The 26,882-nt window shown below is 41.4% G+C and overlaps 1 protein-coding gene and 2 long non-coding RNA genes across 4 annotated transcripts in view; 1 reads left to right on the plus strand and 2 right to left on the minus strand.

Moving 5' to 3' along the window:
* The window catches only part of LOC143353280 (very long chain fatty acid elongase AAEL008004), a 67,239-nt gene that overhangs the window by 27,531 nt on the left and 12,826 nt on the right, over positions 1 to 26,882 (plus strand). The window contains exons 1-3 of one of the 2 annotated variants that reach the window (XM_076786477.1): positions 3,687 to 3,816; positions 4,454 to 4,526; positions 20,536 to 20,726. In XM_076786477.1, coding sequence (XP_076642592.1) covers positions 4,466 to 4,526; positions 20,536 to 20,726 — 252 coding nt within the window. In that variant the 5' untranslated portion in view covers positions 3,687 to 3,816; positions 4,454 to 4,465. Of the gene's footprint in view, positions 1 to 3,686; positions 3,817 to 4,453; positions 4,527 to 20,535; positions 20,727 to 26,882 lie in introns of those variants that run through there. The other variant, XM_076786478.1, reaches the window with a different exon arrangement.
* On the minus strand, positions 557 to 3,611 carry LOC143353281 (uncharacterized). Its single transcript, XR_013082102.1, has 3 exons — positions 3,501 to 3,611; positions 1,326 to 1,420; positions 557 to 1,246 (listed from the first exon to the last, which is right to left on the minus strand). It is a non-coding gene; the product is annotated as an uncharacterized LOC143353281 (long non-coding RNA).
* On the minus strand, positions 4,086 to 4,433 carry LOC143353282 (uncharacterized). Its single transcript, XR_013082103.1, has 2 exons — positions 4,312 to 4,433; positions 4,086 to 4,238 (listed from the first exon to the last, which is right to left on the minus strand). It is a non-coding gene; the product is annotated as an uncharacterized LOC143353282 (long non-coding RNA).

A 26,882-nucleotide genomic window follows, 5' to 3' on the forward strand; every position in this document is an offset into this window, starting at 1 on the left:
CTCATTTTTACAATCTAGAGCAACTTTTGTGTCGCGTATCTATCGACGACGGAAATCTTAAGATCGAGGGTGGAGTTATTTTTACAGCCGTAAATTTGAGGGTGAGTGAATTTTTACAGGTCACAGTTTGAGGGTGAAGTAATTGTTACGGTTTTAAATTTAAGGGAGAGAGAATTTTTATAGCGCTACATTTGAGGGTGGCGGAATTTTTACTGCCTCAATTCGAGGGCGGGAGAAATTATACTGCCCCAAATTCGGGGGTGAGGACATTTTTGCAGTATTCAACTTGAGAGTGTTTTCACAGCACAGTGTTTAAATTTAAGTGTAAAGGAATTTTTACAGTTCTGAATTCGGAGATGCAGACATTTTTTCGTTCTTCAATTTGGGGCTGGAAGAAGTTTTACGGCTCTAAAATTTGGGGGTCAAGGAATTTTTGCACCCCAATTTTGTGGGCTAGAGATTTCTTACTGCCCTACATTTAAGGGTGAATAAAATTGTACAGTTCTAAATTTTGGGGTGAAGAAATTTTTACAGCCCCGAATTTGGGGGTGAAGGAATTTTTGCAGTCTTAAATTTGAGGGTAGAAGAATTTTTTTACAGCTATAAAATTTGGGGGTAAGGGAATTTTTGCACCCCCAGGTTAGAGGGCTAGAGATGTCTTACTGTCCTAAAATTAAGGGTGAATGAATTTTTGCAGTTCTAAATTTGGGGTAAAGGAATTTTTGCAGGCTTAAATTTGGGGGTAGGAGAATGTTTTGTACAGCTATAACATTTGGGAGTAGGGAATTTTTGCACCCCCAAGTTAGAAGGCTAGAGATTTCTTACTGTCCTAAATTTAACGGTGAAGGAATTTTTACGGTTCGAAATTTGAGGGTGAAGTAATATGGTTGAAGATGGGGCGGGGATAGGATGCGTCATTCGGTGCAATGAACATGCGAAAATAATTAGAAGCCCGTGGTGTGGACAATCAAGATAGTTGAAACGATTGGGAGCGATCGATGGGGATCTGGCGCGCGTCTTGTCGCGTTTGAAATTGTGCACGCAACTTTTACAACGGTCCATTATTCGAATGAAATTCCTCGTAATCCCCAGGCTGCATGCAACCATGATATTGTCCACGGAACAAGGGCAGGCGAAAATGTACGGTGCATCTCGTTTCCTTTGATAGTTGTCAGAGCCATCCCGAATGAATGCATTTCTTTCTTCCCCGAATCGAGCAGTCTTTGAACCTCGCAGATTACTCCGCCTTCAGCCGGTCGAGAGGAGAGTATTAAAAAAATGGGAACGGGGACAGTTGCCTCGCCAAAACTTCATTGCGAACTTACCTTTATTCGCGCGAACGCGAGCGCGCTCTTCCATCGAGTGTTGTAACCCGTTCGCGTTCGGCCCGTGGTTTCCAACCTCCTTCCTCTGCGCGCTTCTGCAATTTTTTTTTCCCGAAAGCTGTGCGAGATATTATTATAAAACTTCACAGGCTTGTTGATACATATCTGAGCTGCGTTCATGAATTTTTACACAGCACTGTCATAAAAATTGCGGTAATTATGTGCACATGTAACTTTTTGATCTCATTTAGGATTGCACGTGGACGGGGTGTTAAATTTTTTTCCCCTGAACTGTGCAAAGAATATTTATGAAACCTTTCGGGCTTGTTCGATCACATTGCGAGATAATTTATAAATATTTATACAGTGGCATGACGTAAACTGTGTTGAATATTCTCGGAAGAGGTAGACTAATCTAAAAACTTGTGTCAGTCAATGGAAATTAGTAAATTAAAGCAATCTTTGAGCAGCACGTAGATCGCAGTACCTCGTAGTTTGCTGCACAATGGTAGCCAGACACATCTGCATAAATGTACGAAAATTAGCTATTACTTGTCCCTATTATTTGTCTCTATCAGCGATGCTCGCGCAAAACTGCGACGATTTGTTCGACCACTGAAATGAAACTCATTTGAACGAAATCAAATGAATAAATATGAGGGGACTTAAAACACATACGAATCGAACGAAACGAAATCTGTACAGGTCAAATGGAAACATGCAATTAATTGAATAAAGATAAAATTAATCAAAGGGGAATGAAATAAAATAAGCAAAATGAAGGAACAGTAAAACGAGTACAAATCGAACGAAATGAAATCGATACAGGCCAAATAGAATGTCAAAACAAATTAAATAAAGAAAAATTATGGAAGAGCCAAATAAATTTGTCAAAGTAAAACGTTAGGCTTTTTACTGTACTCTGTGGAAAACCCCAGATCCTAGGGTTATTGGGAAATACCTGATTCCCCTTCGTTTTATCGAAGGCTGTCCTCCCTTCAGGTATGAAGGTACGTAATTGTGCGCCCGTCTTGTAGACACACAATTATTTTCACATAACCCATCAACAAAATTGAAATTAAACGAACACAAATCGGACACGAGTTAAGGGCCCAGGATAATCACGTGACTTTCAAGTAATAATTTCTAATAATTACCTAAGATCCGTCTTGGTCTTGATCCGACGGGTCTTAAGTCTGTGACTAAACTCGTCACATTTTTTGCTCTGTGTTATCGATATTATGAATTCTGACGCCAGAAACGTGCTTCAAGTTTTTCGCTTTATCTCGCAGAGAATCAAGACAAAATATAGCTCAATTTGTAGCTGGAGATATTTTCTAGTGCGCGCTGCTCTCGATATCATCAAGAAAACTCTCATCCAATGGCATAAAAATGCTTGGATTCCACGGCATGCACGTCGTCAATTTTTGGCCTACTTCTAACGCTTATATTACCAAATATCTGCATAATCTCAGCAGCTCCAGATCAGCGCGCACTAGATTGAACCTTCCTCTTTCGAATGAGCCCTTTACCAGCGACAAAATATTCTTATATAAGGACGAAAACTTGAGGCACGTAAAACCATTTTTTGACGGTAATGTAGTCACTCTACCTTATCGCGAATATACGAAGACCGGGCCCTTAAAGGGGGCCGGCATGGTTTGAAATCCATATACGTATGCAAGGGTCAAAACCTTTTCAAACTACCGCTTCAATATTGCAATGAGCAGTTTAGAAGTGGTCAATTGTGTTTCCTAAAAGTCCAATCTACGTCTGTATAGAGCTCAAATTGCGAATTTCTACCTCATCGTGGAGTAATTTGTAATATTCGGCAGAAAATTCGAATTCTGAAGCAAGTACGACGTCACAAGATGGCTGCCGCAGAGAGATTCTCTTAATTTCGAGAGATTTAGCGTTCGTATCGAAAAAAGGCTCTATACAGACTTAGCAAAGACATGTACAAACACGGTGGTATGCATTTTTAATTGATTACTTACTTATTTAAGACGTAAAATGTCTAGAAAAAAAAAGGCACAGCGTAACATAGCGTGACAGTCAAGGCCAAATGCCTGCCGGCCCCCTTAAATCCAATGAACAGTAATTGAATGAAGTGAAATTCATAAAATGCGATTAAGAATGGAGTGTGTTGTTAATTAAAATATTTTTGGCGCTCACAGGGTCCTGTTTACAGATAATTTGAGAGACGAGCAGTAGTGGGGGTGGCGGCTCAAGAGACGGTACAGAGGTTGTGCATCGAATTTCTCGTGCACCCGGCTGTTGCCACTGTGCGGAACTGTCACTGATTAGCATTGTCAATGCCGTCTCCCACTCTGCGTTACCCTCTCCCCGTGCGAAAATTCGAACACATTTAAAATACGCCGAGAATTAGAGCTATACCTTACTCTTCGTTAAGTTCGTCACCCAGGTGACACTAACCTTACTGATATCGTGGTGGAGTTCATTGTGTTCAATACGATAGGAACTTACGGAGGTACGCATGCATTACCGTTCAAACCATAGCACTGCTTCGACCGTTTATTTTCTAATTTTTATTAAATTCTACATTGCTCGGTTACAGATTAAATCAATATATGGAAAACATTTTATCAAGACTTTCTGCAGTAGAATTTTTATCAAATCAATACATAATAAAAATGTTATCAGATTGTTTTCGTCTTGTTCATCCTCAATATTGAATGAACTCAATTTATAGTCGAAATTGTATCATTATTGTATATTATAAATTCCACGTTTTTCCACGTTTCACCGAAATTTTTCGAGCTAGAGTAATTCAAGCTAACAATTATTTTAGAAGAGTAACTGTATTGAAAAACTGTATTCTCGTCGCTCAACCCTGCCGTCGACAATCGAACAATCGCTGGTCGAGGTTCCCCAAAAATTCTTTTGAAAGTCCTGCGAGACAAGATTGAAAAATTATTTTTGTCATCGTTTCCGGAATGAAAAGTACAGGCTCTTCGCAACTTACGGAGCCTCGTTGAAAATTTTCGGTTATCGACACAGGGTTTAAGAGCGTCGGCCCCGTTTTCCCCTTGAACATTCGCCCGAGTCCTGCGACATTTTCTTCGGTTCACCGGAGTAAAACGAACACGCTTTGTGTCTGGTTTCAGAGCGGAGCCAAGATGACGAGTATAGTGGCGGATCTGGTGCACGGGTACAGGGACCTCATGGATAACAAATCCGGTAAGATGATTTCCTTTTAAGTCGTTGAATAAGTCCGTCTTCTCGGTAACGATAACAAGAGCGCCGCGCTACTTTCAACTGAATCCTGGACCTTCGAACTCTGTCTTCGAGGATCCAGACACCGGCGGTCTTTATTCGCTGCAAACAAGCTTCCTTCCCGACCCTTGTTGTTACCTTTTGTCATTAAATTGTATTTCATCCTCCTTCGACTTTATTAGACCTTTTCATTCTACCGAGCATTATTATCGCGAGCAATTTGACCGGAGATTATTAGACGATTTTTATGCAAAATATCTCTATAGGTCTGTCAAAATGTCAATTGCAAGACTCCGTCAAGAATTTTTTTTAACCATATCATTCTCGAATTTATAGCATTACCATGCGCACTACAAAATAATTTGACAAAATTCTCAAATTCTTCTAATATGCCTTTGTTCATATTTTCGCAAGACTGCGTACAAATTGTGAACATTAATTGAAACAGGAAGATTCTTTCCGAATTCAGCATAACGAGAGCATAATAAGCTTTGTCGAAGCTTAGAGTCGTAAAAAGTTGACGTATATGTCTAAAGCATTCCCAAAGCTCCTCGCAGAAACGATTTCTCGAAATGACGCATGCTCACGGTTATGTCAATAAAATGTCGCAACGTCGCTTCCATCTTGTTCCCGATTTCCCTGGCGTGTTTCTCGATCTCTCGATCCTCGGCCCGGTGAGCTCGTCAACTTGGAATTTCAAGAGGAAAACTGTTTGTCCGAGCCACGCCAGTGTTTCCCATGCTCGTCCCACGAAATTCTCTATCTGGGACGCATAGAGTAACGGTACCCGATATATGGGACCCCGTAATGGCCGAAAAGAATGCGCGTGCATGCTGCAACCACACTCAGAACCATCGAGAAGCATCGTTTACGATACCGAGCATTTATATCGTTCGTTTCTTCCAAATCGAAATATTATTATTAGACTATGGATTTTTATTCAAGACATTTCGTGCATCGAGCTGCGTAAACAGGTCGTTTCGCATGAAAAGAGGCAACCGTTTCTCCTGCATTGAAAACAGAAGTGCTAAAACACTACCAGTTTTTTTTCCAACCAATGTTTGTTTCTTGTTCACGTTAACAAATTCACTGCATCGAGATCCATCAGTCTACACAGCGAATCTGTTTCGCAGTAATAAACAGAGATCGTATAAAATTGAAATCCAGTTCTTTCGATTTTCTTTACGAGGAATCTTAATGCATTCGGTTCCTGTTTGAGCGAGGTGGTTTAAATTAAAGAAGTACTTTTGCTTGTTGATGCTCCAGCATATTAACTCATAGCTGGGGAATTTCCAGTACTTCATTGACAAGCGACGGGAGTTTAAACGAATTAGAGAAAAAAAAATACATTTCCATTTAGCTCGTACGTTGTACAATTTATGCCGACAATTATTACATATTTTGCATAGAGTTGTGCTGTCCAGAGATCGATTCTAACCTTGATCCCGGAAATCAACCGCGCAGTCGAAGCAACGTTCGATTCGATTATTCCGACCGTGGAAGTGAATTTGTTAGCCGAATCAGTGCTGTTTGACCTGAATTAACCGCATTAATGTTTAAATAATCATTGCGTCGGCTGGTCGTAAACGTGCACGTTGAAAATAAATTACAACCGCCGATCGAGGGAACTTTGACTGCTGAATCGATTTCTCGCGAATAGAACTGAGTCAATAGGCATACGAATCCGAAAGGGCCTAGCCGATTAAGATGGTCAAAACTGCCCTTAGAGGTTTTTCAATGATTAATGAACCACTCGAAAGTTGACCAAGAAAAACCCCTCTGAGCAAAATTTCAACCTCCTGTCTTGCCCGTGAGGATAGTTACGGGGTAAATTGGATTTGGCGCGTTTCCGCGCATTTTCCGCACTCTGATGCTTCCTAAAATTCTGAAAAAATATGGCATATTTTTGGATCCTAAAACATCGTCGGTTGGCGCATTACAGATCGGTTGTAAACATTACGAACATTCTGGTGTATATCACACAAAATACAATTTATTCTTTCTCTTAAATCACATTTCTTAGGTCAAACAATTACTTGTTTCAATGTAATAATGTTAAACATTACTTAATATATACCTGCGATAAAACCAACAACTGTAAATTTCCTCATAATAGCAGAAACGTCGAAAAAATTCGGTTTTTATTGTTTTTGACAATGATGCCCCACAACAAAAAATCTAAAAAAAATTGACGACATTGCCTGTTATAGTACTTTATCAGGGAACTAAACAGTGGAATAGCATGTTTTCATATTTTTGAGAAATCTGCATTTTCCCGATTTTTTGGAGGTTTTCTCATTCTTTACGAACACAGTTTGCAACAAAAAAATCTGAAAAATTCTCAAAAATTCGCCTTAGGATCCAAAATATGCCAAATTTTTTCAGAATTTTAGGAAGCATCAGAAAAACGCCAAATCCAATTTACCCTGTAACTACCCTGGCGGGCAGGGTAGGGGGTTGAAATTTTGCTCAGAGGGGTTTTTCTTGGTCAGCTTTCGAGTGGTTCATTAATCATTGGAAAACCTCTAAGGGCAGTTTTGACCATCTTAATCGGCTAGGCCCTTTTCCAAGACTGTAAGTCTCGAGTCGATTGTTCTTGCAATGGTTTTCTGTATTTTCTGTAAAAACAATTAAAAATATTTATTTATTTTGCAAGAAAACCACAGTCTATTTATCAATATTCACGACTTCCTTCTTTTAAATCGATTCTTTTTATAATTAATTCGTAGTACGCGGAATTTTTATGAAACTCCAGACTTATTAACTCGCGAATTTTTATACGGCGCTGTCATTAAAGCTATAGCAATTATTCGTACATTTGCCAAGTATTGCAGTACGTTCTCATCGAGGTCTTAATTTATGAATCGCCTTCCAAGGTGGACTTTGCAATTTTTCTTCTTCTAAAGTATGTATCGAATTTTTATGAAACTTGACAGACTTATCGAAACCGTCATAAAAATGATTTCCCCATAAACAGAGCCTTATGGGTATCCGAGAACAAATTCGCCAAGTTACAGAACAGCTATTTCACCGTCCCGAAATCGCGAACAAGCAGCTCGCATAGTTTCGCAAGCGAAACCCTCGAAGATCGCTTGTTTAGAGCCGATCCGAGGGTCAGCGGTTCGTTTGGGCGATTGCGTGGCGCATGATTCGCACCGGTTAGGTTTCTGCGGCTTGGTCGATTGATTCGACGAACCGATGCGACACGATGCAACCCGCGAACAAGATTGCACGTTCGTCGAAGGTGCTCGAATCGACATCGGCCCTTCGCCTTCTGTTCCTCTATTTTTTTTTCTTTTCTCTTCTGCCACATCCCCAAGCCCGATTATCGATCCGAAAGCCAAGCGAAGCAGCCCGTGTGTGTTTTCCGCTAATCGTGTGTAGACAGCACCTGCCTGATTACACCTGGGGCCTACTGCATCAGTGGAATCCGTTCTTGCAGTCACGCCATTCGGTGGACAGGCGTCATCGTCGCGGAAAATTTTCCGGCCGTGTAAAACAGAGCCGTGGAAAACAGGTCGCGCAAACCGTTCGATAACGCGTCCGCGAAATTTCTTCGCACCTTATCTTAAGCCGTGTCCACATTGAAGCAACATCGAGCAGTTTTGAATCGCCTGATTTTATTCGATGAGAAAAGAAAAAGGCGACAGAAAGTTGCTCGATGGTGCTTCAGTGTGGACGTAGCCTATCGTATCAGAAACATTCACGAACGTAGCTGAGACATGTATAAACAAGTCTGTAAAGTTTTATAAAAATTCGATGCATACTTTAGGAGAAGAAAATTGCAAAAGTGCACCTTGAATGCCGATTCAAAAATTAGGACCTTAATGAGAACCTGCTCCACAGTACTTGGCGCATACATGTGCGAATAATTACCGCAATTTTGACGGCAGCCGTGTATAAAAATTCTCGAATGTAGATGAGATGTGTATGAACAGTTTTCGAGAAAAAAATTGCAAAATATCACCTTGCAAACCTGCACCTTCATGTGAACGCGCTTGTATTATGCATTATAGTTACAACAGATTTATCTGGGGTGATGCATGAATTTGTATAGCAAATATCTGGAGCGCCAATTATAATTGATTCGGTGTTACCGAATCGTTCGAGCGTTGGGAATGCGGAATGATTAATGAATTAATTGTTCACCTTCGCCGACGGAAGTTTGCGTAAGAAATCGGGTCAAGGGAAGTCCATTTGCAATTCTGTGATTTGTTTGTTCACCTGAGAAGCTTCTGCATCGGAATTGACATTTCTTTTCGAGACTAAGTTGCATTATGTCACCGCTAACGTTTGTGTCCGGTCTGAAAACAAAACACAATCGATCAGATTTTACAGTGAAAATTCTTTCTTGCAAAACAACTTCCTCGGTCTGAGTACTGAAACTTCATATAAATTGATATACAAACAAGAAGCACATAGGAATTTATTTCTACTCTCGACAGTTGTAATAAATCACAGAACCTACTTTTTAAATAACTCCTCTATTTCTCCTATTTTGCGTTTCACGCATAAAATCCGCAGTCTGCGAACAACATTAAGAAACAGCTAAAAATTCTTGGAACTCGTCGGACTATTTCAAAATAAAATTCAGGATCTTATGCTAATCAGCTGAGGGTCGTAAATATCTAACATCGCGGCTATTATTCCCAGCAGAAAGAGCGAAAAAACACATATCTAAATATTCAATCTGGTTTGCAGGAATGTAAGAAAAAAATTTGTCGACCACTGAATTTTGACAGCATTCTTTTAGAGTTGTTTGTGCTGTCCAACTAATTTCCCCGGCCTTGAAAATGGTCGGTTCGGATGAAGATTTTGCGTAAACATCCGACGTTTGTTTATCAGTTTCACAAGTTGTGAAACACCGAAACCCCGGGGAACTTTTACTAGTCAATTATCAGTTATCAGTGAAAAGTGAAAGGAAACATTCTTCGCGATGAGATCAAGTCTGTGGCTACAGGTGGGAGGCGATCGTTATGGCAATTCCACGATCTTCTCACTATAACGGGTCTACGAGCTTCGGGAATAGATTTTTCATTTCTACTCGCAATGAAAACTGATAGACGATTATTTTTGCTTCGAAAGAAAATCGAAAATGGACTCCGCGAGGCACTAAAAGAAAAAGTTTTATTTCGCAATCCGGTGATGAATTTCTCTCGCTCTCGGGTCCGTCGATCGAATAAATAAATAATTTCAAAAATAAATACCTGCAATCAAAAAATGGTTTCTGTATGTTTTCAAATGGGATCAAATTCGAAACTGTTGAAGTTATAATTTTTAAGATCCGCAGTTTAACAACGATGATCGAGCCGCTGGGGAATCCGAGCGGGTGAATAAATATTGCGAAAACGGGCTCTGGCAGGGTCGCGAAACGCGTCGACCTGGACGCGCACGTGGTCCTTAGAGCGGTTGGCTCGGGTCATGCGAGTACAGGGCTAATTTACCGGAAGGTCGCCGATGAAGAAAAAAAGAATAACAGAGTCCCCGAGAAATTTATCCAAGCTGCCGGGCAACCGGCCAGGCAGGAAGGCGAATTTTCCACGGACACACGAGGGTCCCGTCGTCATGTGCGTTGCCTCTTTCTTTTTCTCCTTTCTCCTGCGCTAATTGAGTCGCTAACTCACTCGCAACGACGCTCATTTGGTCCACGTTCTCCTTCAACTTCGATTCTCTTACCGCGCTACTCTTTCCACGAATAATTAACCCAACGCAATTTTCATATCCACGCAAATGTCGCCAGCAATCGACATTCTTTGATCGATTCATCGGCCCTCGAGAGCGGGAGCTATCGATCGGATCGAGAAATCTTTCTGCGCTGGTTGCAAGATGGGGAAGCCGCTTCGTAATTCTTTTTTCCTAATTAACACATTCGCGACCGGGTACCGAGTACCGGCGAAAATAATGAAATTCTGAAGCTGGTTGCCGCAAACTTGTATCGCTAAAGCAAGGATTGATTAATTTATTAAATTAATTAATAATTTTAATTTAAATCCAATCCCATTAATGCGCCTAATGTTGTCGCATTCAGAAACAAAAATTGCAGGACGTGAATTCACGTCAGCGGCAATCAGGAATAGAATTTAAAATGATGTGAATTCACGTCAGCGGTCGCGAATGTGTTAATAACTTTTGGGAGGCCGAAACAATTTTTTAAAACCCTCCAGTGGCTTGGTAATTTTTTGTCCTGTTATTTAATAATTTTTGGTAGGCCAAAACAATTTTTTAGAACCCTCCAGTGGCTTGGTAATTTTCTTCCCCTTATTTGATAACTTTTGGAAGGCCGAAGCAATTTTTCAAATCGACTGTTCCAAACCGCAGGAATTTATTTTTGAGATTGTTTAGTCTAAGTAATTCCTGGAAAGAGTATGCATTCGCATGAATTATTCAACCGGGGCCGGGTTAAGTCGATCATTGCTATCGGAGCGATAGAGATCGATCACTGGACAACGAATGAGAAACGGAATCGCGTGAAACATCGGACACGGAATGAACTCCGTTCGAAATAAATGCACCCGTGCTCGATCGAAATCGGAGTAAACAACGCGTCGACAGTCGTAAAATTCGAGGTTTTCCATGTCGTAAACTTCGAGATTTCCTTCGCAATAGTTCATGATCTCGCCGGCCGTAATGGATCGTCGTAAATCCCGGCACGCGGAAGCTTTTGAATAATTATTGGACTCATTAATAACTATCATTTCTTTGTGGCAATTGGTTTCGCTTATTTGCTGTTCGTATTAATTTCAAAGATCGACATTGCAAGGCGTGGGTTAAAAAATGTTTGAATGGTTAAAAAAGTTTATCTGCAAGAAACTTACTTTTTGAATAATTTGAATGAACCGAGTGTGATCGTCGAAAACTTCCCTCCGACACAGAAATTACAATAATCCACATTAACTGAACGAACTTCGATCGGTCGCCACATGTATGATGCGCATTTATAATAGTTATCGGTGCAAATTATATATGCATAGGAAAATTACACACTCACAATAAAATCAAATTAATAACCATTACGTGCACGATACATTTCTGCTAATCCTCGGCGACCGTAAACGCACGAAAATTATCGAATCACCGCAGATTCTTACGCAAACGAAATGACGTATTCCGTGAAATTACGTAAAAATTTCGATACGATCGGCTCTCGTCCCTATGTTGCAAATGCGCGTCAATAATGACAAGAAGTCAACAGGACACTTAATGGATTCCTTTTTGCACTCGTGTACAATTATGACATTGTAGTTGTGATACTAGTAGTGTTCGATACACAAGCATGGCAGATTTTTTAAAAAACAAATTACATCAATAAAATAATTCTTTCTCCTACAACAATATAATTAAACGATTTTTTTGTCCGCCCGGTTCGATCGGAATTAGAATAACGTCGCGCAATACGCGACGCGCAAAGAAATCGGTAAGCGAGCATCGCGGAGCTCGAGTCCGATCTAATGAACGTCCTCCTTGTCACGGATGGAAGCAACGTAAGTGCGAATTAACGTATGCGAATTGCTATATTACATATCACGCGAATCAGCGACGCGACACCGTGCGAAACCATTCTAACCGGTCGCTTTTTTATTTTCGTGTTTCTCCTCTTCCACGGGATTCGCAACACACTGCCGAATTTTTCGCCATAATTTATTTCACGCCTTCTTGTTAACACGAAACATTTGGGGACCATCAAAACAATTTTCAACGCGCAATAAAGAATTTCACGGGCCGCAGCGATAGTCAAAAATATTCGCTCACTCTTCGAAATGGATTCGTTAAAATTGTAACAATCGATTCGAACTTTTTTGAGACGCTAAAAGAATTTGCTTATCGATAATCGGTTGGAATTGCGAAGGTCGGGATTTTTCACAGTGAACATTGAACTTTAACCCTCGTACTACCGCCGATATTTCGGTTTCTTTCGATATAAAGCTACGGCTCGGGACTGGCCTTCGTCGTATTTCGGATGGTTTTCTTATTTCGGAACAAAAAGCGTCGTCTTATAATAAAATTGTGCATATACGAGTCACGAATGACTCCGGCATAGCACGAGAGAGTTAAAATACTGTTGCATTGTTCGCGGAACGATAAAATTATAAAAAGAAAGAGATCAATGTTTATACCGTGTCCTACAATTAATACGAGCAATTAATAAGACGATTTTATTGCGCACAACAATTTGCAGTCTACTAAGTAACGTCGTCAGACAAGCATTCGACTCGAAATTGCCTAAAAATTGCGCAATATTTCCCATTGCAAATATTTGCTAAGCTGCCTGATACACCTCAGAGACCCATTATGCTCTTCAGCACGAACAAGTTCCTTGAGAAATGAATTTCTAATTGACCTCGTCTGGCGGAGATCACCTCGAAGAGCAGACAGAATGATGACACCCCGCTGGCGGAAGGGTGTCGCGCGAATCAATCGATGCAACCGATTCGTTAATCGGTTTCCGCTGACACAATGGGACCGTCGCGCCGTTCGCTCATTATGCGAGTCGGCCGTTATGCATGCGGGAACGATCTTGCGTTACCGATAAGTGTAACAACGGCGACGACAGAAGGCGGGCGCAGCTGTCCAAGTCGATGAATAAATTTGTCCCGTTAACAAACTCGTTGTTAAATAAAAGATGCGTGGTGAAGAGATTCTACTAACAACTGGTTTGTTGTAATACAATATGAATTTTACACACTAAGGTTCTCTCACTAGGCTCACGCATACATCACTTTCATACGACTGCACACATCATACATCCCCTAGATGGCGTTATCTCACTCGCGGTATTGTTCTCATGAATCATGTTGAATGTGAATGTACCTTCACACTCAACACTCGTATCTACAAATTTGTGCAAATTTCCGTGGTTCATTTTCGAAAAATCGAATTCGGAGGAAAATCTCTTTTGTCGATTGAACGGCTCGTTGCAGAGAGACCGTTAAATATAAATTTATTTTAAACAAATAAAAAATCTCCTGTTACAAACAATTTTGAGGAATGAAAAAATCACAGGGTTTGTAAAAACCAAGGATGAGATATTATGATAGTCCACACACTGTGTGATTTTTTTTTTTTTGGGTCGTTATCGACGATTTAAATTTGAAAGAACAAAAAAATTGATTGCGGCGCATAATTCGGATCGAAATCGCTGGCCGATTGCTCCACTTGGTCGCGTCGTAAGAACGTCTAAGCTTGCGAAACTGATCCGTCGGCCATCTTATTTCGTTCTCCGAGGCCGACGGAATGTCACCTTGCTCGTTCTCCTCCATTGTTACGCAATCTCTCCGTTCGCCGGTTCTTTGCAAATTGAGGCCTGTCGGTGGTCAACTGCGCGTAAAAATGCGCATCGCCTCGAGAATCTCCTCGACCATCGACACGCACACTCGTATACACACCGACGGGGTTCCCCAGGGATTAGGGGTGGGAACGGGTCTTGCTCCGAGGGCTTAGGGGATGCAGGGACGACGACCCTTACCGAGCGGGATCTAAAGTGCCACATAGCTGATGCTTATTTAACCCTCTGACTGCGAAAGGCGCACGTATTCGCTCTCGCCGGGCCGACGATGCGTTTCAACGACGTGTCTCTTCCGAATCGCCGTAATGCGTTTGCTTTTCTCGTTAACCAACGGGTTTTTTGAGAGTTTACTCGGTAATAACAAATAAGATACGAAATATTTAATTGCTGGGAAATTTTGTTTTGTTGCCCCATGAGATCCAGTTGATCTCCATAGAGTAGTGTGTTTGATTTTCGACGCACACCGTCACTTGGACAACACAAATTACGAAACGAAGACGCAATTTTTCGTCGAATTAAGAAGAAAATGAAAAGTTCCCGGAAGCCGATAGAAAGCTCGTACGGCGAATTGCCTCTTCGCCCATTATAAAATCCTCTAGAATGAAAAACTTAAATATAATTGGGACAAATGAATACGACAGCTTTCGCAGAACACGTGAGGCACCGTATATCCGCCATTAGGGCGCGGAACGCATCATTCCGCGCGAATAAACGCGCCTTTAGGCAGCGCCGACAGTTTTCGCAGGGTTGTATTGTATATCAACCCATGCAGCGCTCTAAGGGTTAAGGTGGTCGACCATTACGGCTCGCTTTCGCGCCATTTCATTCTTCCCGAGCTTTTCTCTCACGCATTCCGAAGATTTTTAATGCATATCGGACCACGTTGCTCGAGAAATGCATCCACGGTGCAACTGCATGGAAACATTCAAGATTTCCGCAACGGGAACCTCCTTGCTTTTGGTTTTCGAATTTCTGATGTTTGTACACGTCATTTTTACCAGCTTGAGACCTCCTCATTTTGGAAATCAATTATTCCGAATATTTGTTGTCGACGAAGTTAAAATTCGATTGCTTTTTGCAACAATGATTGTTATTCAGCGAAGAAATAAATATTTCTAGAGCGAACTTTATTGGCTCGTTCGCACCGGAAGTCCGATATTTACGAGCTTGCATGTTCGTTAGATGCTGTTGCGAAGATTGTAATGAGGCTATTCGTTTCTTGACCCCTCGTGTCGAGTTGACAGATCACTTTAGTCGGTGCACGTAAAGTGCATGTTGCAGTAAATATCGAGAATCCACTTCCTAGATACACGGAAGCTCTGCAGTTTTATTTTCAAGAGCGAAATTCTCAGATCCAGCAGCCACTGCTTTCCAATATACCGATTCTTTTTGTTTCATCTTTTCGATTTAACACCGAGGTGATAAAATAAATGCGAAACCTAAAGGACGAACAGCAGTCAGGTATCACAAAAATAAATTTAAGATGCGATTAAGTATTTTTTAATAATAGTACAATCGTACTATGTGGTAATTCACCGAAGCTATAGTCGATAGAGAGTTTCCGTCGACCTCCGAAGAACCCCTTTATTTCATCGGAAGGTCTACAACCCCCTGAAGAACTTCTTTATTTCATCTGAAGTTCTACAACCCTCGAAAGGCTCCGGAGAAATTCATTAAATTCGGCCACTTGCGCTTATCGATTGTTTTACCACCGGTCGAATTCAACACGAAGACGACAAATTAAAATCTGAAAAATGAAGAACGTGAATCACATTACTCGACTTTGTGCAAAATAAAAATCGTTTGAATCAATTGCGAGAAGGGGAGGTGAAGATATTTCTTTAACGATCTGAAGAAATTGAAAATAATATTTCGACGTCCTCGGACTGTTCTCAACTGCCACGACTCGTTTTCGCGATAAATCCATAAAATCGTAATTATTGCCAAAGTACATTCACGAATCGATCGAGTATCTTCCGACAACGGTGAGCATAAATTTCGCTTGCAAATCTACGGAAGACAAATCGGAATCAAAACAGCGTTCCTTTACTTTGTTCGAAGTTCTCCTACCCTCCGAGAAACTCGTCAAGTTGTGTCCAACATCGTTTCCCGGAAAGTTTCGCACCTTCTAAATCTGGTTTCCCGTGAAGTGCGTAAAGTATGCACCGGCGATGCACTCCCTTAAACATCGAGCGCACAAGGCCGGCGTGGCGCGCCGCTTTGAAGTCGCCCGACGGTCCAACGTTTTGCTTAACGAGTGTAATCGCGGCCGCAATTAGCGTGTACGCGATTTACAACGCGATTATCGCGTGCATCGGGCATCGTTATGCGTTCAGCGAGTCGCCTTGCAGCGCCGTGCAAGAAGAATTGATTCGCCAGGGCAAGGACAACTTTCAAATTCGAGCTCGGAATTTCAAATGTGCCCCGGCGCGCGGAAAAATCGAAACACCCGGCTGCGACACACGCTTTTGAATCTTCTCTTTCATAGTTTTTTTTTTATCGCCGTGTTTATTTTCTTTTTTTTTTTTCTTTCAACAGTATTTTCGGGCGACGCGAGCGTCGCTGGGTTCTTTTAATTAAAACAGAACGATCACTTTTGTTTTCTTTCTCGCGGCCCGATCGATAATCCGATTCATCGCGCTAATCCTCCGACGGCGAAGCTGGGTCATCGATTAATTGATATCGCTACTTTTTTAACCCCTTGCGTTGCAGCATTGTAGCAGACCTGTGCCCGGTGGGCAATCGATTCAATTTTAATATTAAATTATGCCTTCCCTCCTATGCTATTTGCTGTGCAAGTCGATTCGATTTTTATACAAACAAATTCGAACGAAGTTGCGCGATTATTTAGAATGCGATGAAACGGTGGGAAAAAATTGCAGATCAATGTTTGAGACGTCATTGTAAAGCAGAGATATCTCTCTGTAAGATCGTATTGAAGAGAATGTGAAAAAAAAATATGGATCGTCGTAGAATTTTTTGAATTTTCATAAATTTCGAATGCGGAGAAGCGTCTTCGATTTCTCAATCTGTTCGAGAACGAAGAAGTTACTTGAAGAGCGAGTTCAAGGACGCGAAAGCAGAGAGTTCACCCTGCAAAATGAGCCTAGGTACAATTTTTCAAGATTTTTTTACAAAAAATTGTGGGCGTTCGAATATCGACAATTTCAACGAATCGATAATTCCATTCGAAATGGAATGAATCAGCGAAAAAAAATCGCAGATCAATTTTTGAGACGTCATTGCAAAGCGGAGAGATTCTTTTACAAGATCATGTCGAAACGAATGCGAAACAAAATTTTTTTAACGCCGTAGAATTTTTGTAAACAGGAGCAACTTCTTACGACATAAATTGGCGGAATTTTTAATACTCCATCGCGTTATTTAATATCATAAGATGCAGATATTCCTTGAATCATTATTAAATGAATATTAATCAGAGAGTATTGCGGCGAAGTATTATGAACCGTTCAGCGATTCCCAAAGCGCGATTAGGCTCGTCGAGGTTCTCCCGCCGCAGTGTCCATCGGGATTGGAATATTCCGTGTTTTCTGTTTTTGTGTTTTTCACCGGGGAAGGGGGGGCAGCCTCAAATATCTCTCGGTATCGGAATAATTATCCGGTGCTGCGTTCGTACTAGCAGCCTTTATGGTCGCGCGAGCCGGCCATTGTTCTCCGTCTGAGTCGATGCTCCTAATGACGCCATTGTCGCCGCGAACGGGGCTGAAGAAAGTAAACAACGGAAGAAGATCAGCCTGAAATGCATCGCCTCTGCACCCGAGTTTCAAGTGTCCGCGATTCGCAAAAGCCTGCAATTTTTTCCGCGAAGCGTAGCGAATTTTTTCGGACGTGATCCCGTGACATACTAAATCGAAAATGCCGCTCTGCTCTTTAAAACCCCCGCGTTGCTCCGACTTTTATGAATGTGAGGAAATATGTAAATTACAGTGAATTCTCGATATATGTCAACAACGCGTGTCTTGCCTGCGTCATGTATCATCCAGGGGACATACTCGAGCCGTGTTATGTTTACACTCCTCGGCGTCCGAGGCCTCTGACGGGGTATACCCTGCAGTAGTGGGGATAATTCCGCGACGTTTATCGTCCAGGCCTTGGCGACATATACAGTAAATTCTCATTACGAGTCAGTGCCAACCTTACAATTTGGAGTCAGTGGAACAACCCACACCACAACACGTCGCCGCCACAACATTGTCGGCTATATCGGTGTGACACCAGAAGACCACTACTAATCCAATTACAAAACTTCTTTGCTTTTTGTTATTTTTTTATGAAACTTTCACTAACATATTCGTGGCATTTTTCTGATTAAAATGAAACCGAATATGGTATAATTTCGATGATGTTTACGCGTGTAATTAATGTTCGAAAAATTATTCTAAAATCAGTGAAGCAATGGTTGAATCTAGTCTTGCAAATTTGATGCACCGTCTAAAAGTAAAATGAACCCAGAGAAACGTGGGAATGATTACGGACAAGAATCGAGGCGTTGTTCAGAACTATTACGAGGAGGATTCGATTGACAGCATGATCATCCTAATGGCGGGTTCTCGAAAGTGGCCGCCGAGCACAAAGGGTTAAAAAGAGTGTGTCGCTCTCCTCTAAAAATAATCGCCTCGCAAAGAGGTTAACGAACCGGGGAAGGTTGTGCTTTATTGTCGCACGTAATCGCAGGAAAGTGTGTTGCGACAACGATGCGTAAAATCGCGGCGCCGAACAAAAAGAATGCGACGCGCGAAGATACGAAAAGGGCGGCCGGCGCGAGCGCGCGAAACAACAAAAACGAAGAAAACAACAACTAAAACCAATAGCGCGCGAACAGAGCGATTCATGCTCGAGGAGAGCATGAACCGATCTCTGGCTCCATTCTCGCTAGGGTGATCAACGTAATTAAAAATCAGGCCATAAAATAATGATACAGACTGAATGGTCACAGACTATTTTATTTTCACACTCGAAAACGAAATTTGCTTTCTACAATTTTCCATTGTTTTCGACGAAGGAGAACCTGTTTTATTGCACTATACATAAATTAAATGAACTAAAACATTTCCGACAGAGTTGGTGCTCTGGAGGTGCTCTGAACATTTTTTAAGCAATTGTAAATATGCATACATATGCAACACATAGCAATGTCAACGGGTTGTGAATTATATTTTATATTGCCAAAAAATATCTGCGTACCCAGTTAGCCGGCTTTATTCCTACAAAACATTATTCATATATGTTTAATCGATCACAATTTAAAAGAAAAAAATACCGCAATGTTCGGGAGAGTCTACAGAATCAATCCACGCAAAAATCATTCCTCTATCTTCAACAATAACGTCAGCAAGAATTGTTAAAGTTCCGCAGCGGTCCAACAATTTATGGGAACCGTCAAGTCGGTTATCGAAACGCAAAACTGGTGTCGGACAGTGTAATTAAACCGCGGCGTGATCGCCGGGGAGCGAAGTTTAATTAACGAATAACCGCGGATGAAGAAATGGACGGTCCAACACACACACACACACACACACACACACACACACATACACAGAGGGATAGAGAAATATCGCGAGGTGATATCGCAGGCGCCGCCGGGATTTCCTCGGGATCGCGGAATCTTTCATTTAGCGGGCCTGGGCGGGCCTGGGCGGGCCTGGGCGGGCTAGTCGGGTATCTACCCGCGGCGGCGGCTGAGACTCTAATACGGCTTTCGAAATAGAGCCACGTTGCCCCTCTAATTTCGAGATAACCCCGACGATCCGACCGCTAACGATCCGCCATTGAACGCGATATTAATCAGCCTCGCCTCGGATCCGACGTTTCCCACCCCCAACTTCTCCGACGCTCAATTATCCCGGATTGATGGCCGCAAGAATTTTAGGCCTATCTCTACCGATTCCTCCCTCAGAAATTCTCCAAATCTTCCCGGCATCCTTTTCTTCCTTTCCGAATTTCGCTTGTTTGCACTTGCACCCCTTAACCCTGGATGATAAGTAAGCTATCTGTGATTTTAGGAATCTATCACGAACGGATTACTTCATGTAAAATAAAAATTGCACAAAATACAGATGCTTTTTCTTTATCAATTTTAGAAGGTTCAAAATAATATATCTACAAGTTTTAACCCTTAGCACTCGAATGGCGACTGTAAGGCACCATTCAAAATTCCGGTATCATTATTGAAAATATTTTTTTACATTATTACATTTATTCGTATTTAATAAATTACTAAATATTTCAGTACTGTACGAGTAAATTGCACCATTTTCGTATGTATAGCATGAAAAGATATGTATAGAAGGGAAATATTCTAGGTCGGAAGAAATGTTTCGTTTTGGAGTTAAAATAGCTTCGAGTGCAAAGGGTTAATCGGTGAATCCTACATATTTTGCAGTATTTGTCAACAAAATCATTTTCTCACTGCTTGTATGGGATACAAAACAGTGAAAATATTTAAACAGTTTAAAGATGCTGTTGCATTATTTCCATCCCATTAAAATGATTATGAAATTTGTTATTTGATTTTGTGTTATTGTGGAAAGAATCAGGTTCGTGTAAGTTGTGAACCTTATAAGGATAGATGAATATCGATTTGAAGTAGACACATTTTTTAAGTACATTTTGAAACTTTGGGGGTTGAAGAGTCTGGCTGGTCTCTAACAGGTTGTGTTTCGATTTCAGATCCCAGGGTGAAGAATTGGGCGATGATGAGCAGTCCGTTGCCGACGATGGCAATATGCCTCTGTTACGCTTATTTCAGCAAGGTTTTGGGACCGAGGATAATGGAGAACAGAAAACCCTTCACCCTCCGTCGAATCCTAATAGTGTACAATTTCATACAGACGATATTCTCGTCATGGATCTTCTACGAGGTTTGTTCAATTTTTTACATCGCACCGTTACCGCAAACAGCGGTTCTCAACTTGTGGCCAATCTCGAAATCTTCCACGTGATTTTTTTTATTTTTACCTCTGACTTGTATCAATTATTTCTGAAATCTTGTTTCAACGAATATTCGCACACGCTTTGTGACCGAAGTTGAGAATCCCTGTCACAGAAATCTCGAAATTTCGTGCGAGTCCAGTGATCATCGGAGAGTACCATGAGAGCAGGAAAGTGCGCCTAGCCTAGTTCCTCGCGAAGCAGCTCCTTTCTAAATTAGTTTTCCTTTTCGACCGGTTCGGGACTGTTTTTAAACACCGAACACGTTCCGAGGCCCGCGAAACGAGCTTCTGTTTATGGCTCTGTTTGGGCTCATTTAATCATTCCTCCTCTGACCACAGCTAGACAACGTTCACTATAAGGAACGACCAGTTGCAATACTAAGTTGCACAAAATCATCCAAAAAGAAAATTCTAGAAAGTCCAAACTAATTTGACACAGCTGAGTAACGTTCGCTATAAGGAAAAATATTAGTGGTTTAAAATTTAGAGCGGGTTGATTACATTATGAAAAATATAGTTGCACAGAACAATCTCGAAGCAAAATTCAAAAAAGTCCAAACTAATTTAACACAGCTGAGCAACGTTCGCTATAAGGAAAAATATTAGTGATTTGAGAAAATTTAGAGGGGGTTGATTAAATTATGAAAAACATAGTTGCACAGAACAATCTCGAAGCAAAATTCAAAAAAGTCCAAACTAATTTAACACAGCTGAGCAACGTTCGCTATAAGGAAAAATATTAGTGATTTGAGAAAATTTAGAGGGGGTTGATTAAATTATGAAAAACATAGTTGCACAGAACAATCTCGAAGCAAAATTCAAAAAAGTCCAAACTAATTCAACACAGCTGAGCAACGTTCGCTATAAGGAAAAAATTAGTAGTTTAAATTTTAGAGGGGGTTGATTACATTATGAAAAATATAATTGCACCGTTTAAGAACAAAATTCAAGAAATTGCAAACTAATTAGCTGACAAATAATTGCCCAGACATTCTGCTTAGGATGTTGCTCGTGCTCGCCGCACTTCAATACACTTTTCGCGAATGTTCGCTTCGTTAGGAACGAGAAAGTTGGCAAGAACACGTTCCAGTTACAGAATCTGTCTATTGTTCGATTCGCGCTCACTTCCGTTTACTGTGATAGAGCAGCAAAAAAGAACTTTTTTATAGCTAGGTATCCCATGATAGTAAAAAAGGGAAGGGAGAGAGGGAGACGGAGCCGAATCGAATTGAAACTTTCATCTTCGTGAAACGCGTGACACACGGGTGCTTCGTTATTTTATATAACGAAATTTGCATTCGGAAGTGGATGGTGCGACTATGGATGGGATATCTTGTGCTTTCTAAATTGCAGCGGGAATGCCACTTTATTTTACCGGAGACGTTGCGAACGCTGTGCAAATTTTCGTTTCACATCTTTCCTGTTCCCCGTTGCAAAATCGCATTTTTCGTGCTGGACATGTTTTTGGACCAACACGTCGTTCCGATGCAACGTATTTTTCGATCAACACATTTTTTTATCCAACAAATTTCTCCCTCAAAACATTTGTCTTTCGCTAGATATTTTTCTGACCAGATTAAAAGTACTCCATCAGTTGACTGTAATTTTTTTGTACTGTACTGTACTGTATTATTTTATAAAAGTTGAAATAGAGGAGATACTTCTTCCTCCAATTAAATATTTTGACAAAAATCTCCAATCTACCAGGAAAAAAATCACTCTTCGAGCAGAATAGAATTTTTCTCGTGGAAAGCATAAAAACAATTTGACAAAAATCCTCAATCTATTTATTACAATATTCATATTTTACTGCGCAGGAGGATATCAGAAACTCTCCAGACTATTATACCAGGAATAAAATCACTCTTCGAGCAGAATAGAATTTTTCTCGTGGAAAGCATAAAGACGATTTGACAAAAACCCTCAGTCTATTTATTACAATATTCATATTTTACTGCGCAGGAGGATATCAGAAACTCTCCAGACTATTCTATCAGGAAAAAAATCACTCTTCGAGCAGAATAGAATTTTTCTCGTGGGAAGCATAAAGAGAAATTCGATAAGAATCCTCAGTCTATTAATTACAGTGTTGAATCGTTGATGAGAAGGGGCTAATGACGAAATCGAGTGCTGGCTAGTGTAAACGGCCTGGGAAACAATTCGCGGAGCGGATTTCCCTATCGTTCGCCGGTATTTGAGCTGGCAAACTAAGCGAAAACTCGCAGAGGCGAGCGTTTCCCTGGTCCTCAACTTCTCCGAGCAAGTAATTAACGATAAAGTGGCTCTGATGAGCACAGTTGCGAAAGAAATCGCAAGAAGACAACGAGGGGTTAACGCACTCTCTCTCTCTCTCTCTCTCTCTCTCTCTCTCTCTCTCGGTTGGCCATAGATAGTGCACATATATACACACCCTTTTCCTTCCGCCAGTTTCACGATTTCTATAGTGACACAGAAAACGGTCGCTATGTGTGCGTATCGCAGACTGGCCCCCCGACAAAATAATCCCATTCCGACGTGTATCATCGATCCCGTCCAGAATAATTAATAGCCGACCTCGGCCGGGCCGCTTACTCTCGCGTCCCTTATTCGTGAAAGTTATTGCCTGCCGTCTACCAGCCGACGATTCGTGGGTTGCATAAGGCGCTGACTTCGGTGTCAGTCAATGGAATTCGTCGCGACGACGAAATCCTATCGCGATCCCCCCCCCTCCCCCTCGCCGTTCCGTATTCCTCATTTTTCCTTGTACAAAAACCGCTCGATCGACGATCAAAATACCGACGATTTTATCAAGGTTGATCTAAACACGTGAAGTGACTACAGGAGATTCGGAAGATGTGTATTAAAAAATTGTTTTCTTTGGTAACAAAAACTGGTACCCCGAAGAATGCTTCCTTTTTCTTTTCAATGTTAATATTGACTAATTTTTAGACTGTCGATGTTTTCCCAGTTCGGTGTGAGAGAGATTTCAATCGAATAGAGATTTTCTACGTCAATGATCAGATAGGATAAGCATGAACCAACACAACCGTAACAAAATGGTCAGATCCTATCATACAATATCTTCCGTGGCAAAGATTAGATCGCGCATACCTCTATTACACGCGGAAACATTTAAAATCATCTTTATTCATGCGCGATCGTGTCCACAAGTAGTAACCTTGAAATTAAAATTGTAGAATTTAGTGAACGGTGATAAGTTCTGATCAAATTCAGTATACTAAAAGACCTCTCAAAACGGTTGATAAAATTTGATTCTAATCACTTTGACTTAACAAAAAAACAAACGGGAAATTCTTATTCGATTTCTCGAAGCAGCAATAACAGTTCCCCACAAATTTTGCGGTTACGGGTTCCCGAATTCCATTAACGCTTAATTAAACGACTCCGTAAGATTCCGTAATCGGAAGCCCGAATAGGATTCCATGGATCCGACATGACTTTCCCGTTTCTCGAAATGTAAATCCTGAACGAGTCCACGCGGCAGTCCCGGTTTTCTTCGGATCGAGGGGTCAAGAATGCGCGTGCGTATCCGATCAAATACCGATCGTATTTGGTTTGCGTTTAGTATGTCTCCTGCGCGCCTCGGTACTGTTATTTCGTGAGAATCGTACTCACGTAGGGACCGTCCTCCTCGCCGTAGCTTTCTACGCCGTTTTATTTTTTTTTTTCTTTTTCGTTCCGACGATCCGATTGTTGATTAAATCTGGATTTACAGTGCGAAATCTGCTTCCGAGATTTTGGTTACAATTTTAATTAAAAATACGGACGGATAGACCAGACGTGATAATCATAAAACAGTATAAATATCAACTGAAGCCAATAATCATAAAATAGTATAATATTATACCCAGTATAGCCAGTTATAAAATACATATCTAGCTCTCCGAAGAACGATAACTATAACTATATAAATGATAAAATAGTATAAATATGAACTGAAATTCAAGAATCATAAAATAGTATATAGCCTAATATAACCAATTGCAATATACATATGACAGATCTAGCTCTCCGAAGAACAGCGATTACAATTATATAAATTATGAAATAATATAAATATGAACTGAAGTCGATAATCATAAAATGGTATAATATTATACCTAATATAGCCAATTACAAAATGCATATGACAGGTCTAGCTCTCCGAAAAACTCCAGAATATCAGTAAATAAGTAACAGATTACCTGTGTCCCGCAAATCTCTGATAAAACAACGCAGCCTAGCCGGACCATCGAATCCTAATTTATTCAGTCCATAAAACAATTGCGATTCTAGTAGAACGGTGGATAGGTAGCATCGAAAACAACAGCTAATCTCCTTCGTTTCTCGAGAGACCGTGAAACGGATCGGTCTCGTTGGCCGAGTGCGAAATGAATTGATATTCATGAGTACATATTGGCGGTGTCCTCGATCGCAGGCGGGATTGTTGTGCAAAATTAAAGGCGGCAGCGGTTCGGCAACGTTGTCAATTCCGTCGCGCAAAAGACGACGGACAAAAGTCGGTCTTAAGCCGTCGACGTCGTCGTCGTCGTCGTCGCGGACCCCGACGAGCCGCGTATTAGACCCGATCGAAGACGATGAAGTGACGTCGAGGACGATCCTCGAATATCGGGGTTACGTCGTCGGATTTTATCGAGTGGCGGGACGGGGAGACGACGGAGGAATGCGTTCACTCGTCGGCATCGACGATCGATCGGGAATTCGACGATCTCGACGTCCCCCATACCTCGGTTTTTACGTTTTCGCCGAGGAAACCGATACCCACGGACGCGACCAGCACCTTTGATTACCAATCAATTTTTACTGGTCCCCTCTGAGCGCGGATTCTATATGAATACGAATCCGGAAGTGCTTCTTCTCACCGATCATTTATATTTTCCGAGAATTTTTTCCGCATTAACTGCAAAAGCTACGCGTGTGATTTTTCTGTGGAACGATTCTACAGACTCTTCTGAATGCAACGGTATTTCTTTTTGTACCGTTATGAACATTTGAGTAGGTTCAAATCATTTTTGAAGCGAGCAAGACACTTCCTCTTTATTTAGCGAATTTAAGTTTGAATAGCTAGTCGGATTGTTGAGTTTGCGAATTTTTTCTGCTTCAACTGCAATGGCTACGCGAGTGATTCTTGTGCGGGATGATTCTACTGACTCTCCCGAATACAACGGTTTTTTTTTTTTGTACCGTTATGAACATTTGAGAAGGTTCAAATAATTTTTGAAGCGAGCGAGACACTTCTTCTTTGTGTAGGGGAATTTCATTTTGAAGTGATGGAATTGTTGATTATACCAAGCGAACTCTTGACGCATTGGTAAAAAGATTGTTGCAGAGTATAAAAATGCAGGGGAATAAGACGGGAAAATTTACGGTGAAGGGTGGCCGGTAAAAAGTTTTAATTGCGACGTCGCACTCATTAGGAGCATCGTCCTTCGAACGTGAAGACGCGATTGCAGATCGATCGACAACCTCGGTGAAGAACGTGCAGCAGATGATCTTGATCCGGCATCGAAATCAATTAAACTTCGCAGCGGCAGAGCAATTAATACGGCCTTGGACAATGTACCTATCTCGCGAGCAGGAAACTGCAATCGGCAGAAGCGAAATGGTCACGATTGGCTCGGGAACATCGAGCCGGTTCAAAATAGAGGACAGCTCACGAAAGTATCCCATTAGCGCGACAGCTAAATCCGAATGCCACAGACGTCGGAGAACTATAGTGCAGACGCTTCGTCGGAGCATTAACGTGTTTACTGCGGTCTGGCCAGCAGATTGCACTTGCAACAAGAAACATACGCAAGGTTTTGCGAACGGCCCCGAAAACCCGGAAGAGCCGAGAAAATTTCCAGAAAATACACCGGAACGCCGATGAGCATCGAAATGCAAAAATACTGTACATCCTTGAAAGGCATAATTCCTGAGGTCATTTGAAGTAACTTTTTCCTTTGCGAAAATGCTCCCCGCCGCCTCGTTAAGGAGTCATTAACGAAAAACACCGGCCAATCGGAGCGCGGCAACAGCGGACGGATTCCGGTTCGGCCAATGATAACGCTACGCTCAGCGGGGCGTGTCGCCAAGTGGGAATCC

The sequence above is a fragment of the Halictus rubicundus genome, chromosome 4, assembly GCF_050948215.1.
Source record: "Halictus rubicundus isolate RS-2024b chromosome 4, iyHalRubi1_principal, whole genome shotgun sequence".
NCBI lineage: Eukaryota > Metazoa > Arthropoda > Insecta > Hymenoptera > Halictidae > Halictus > Halictus rubicundus.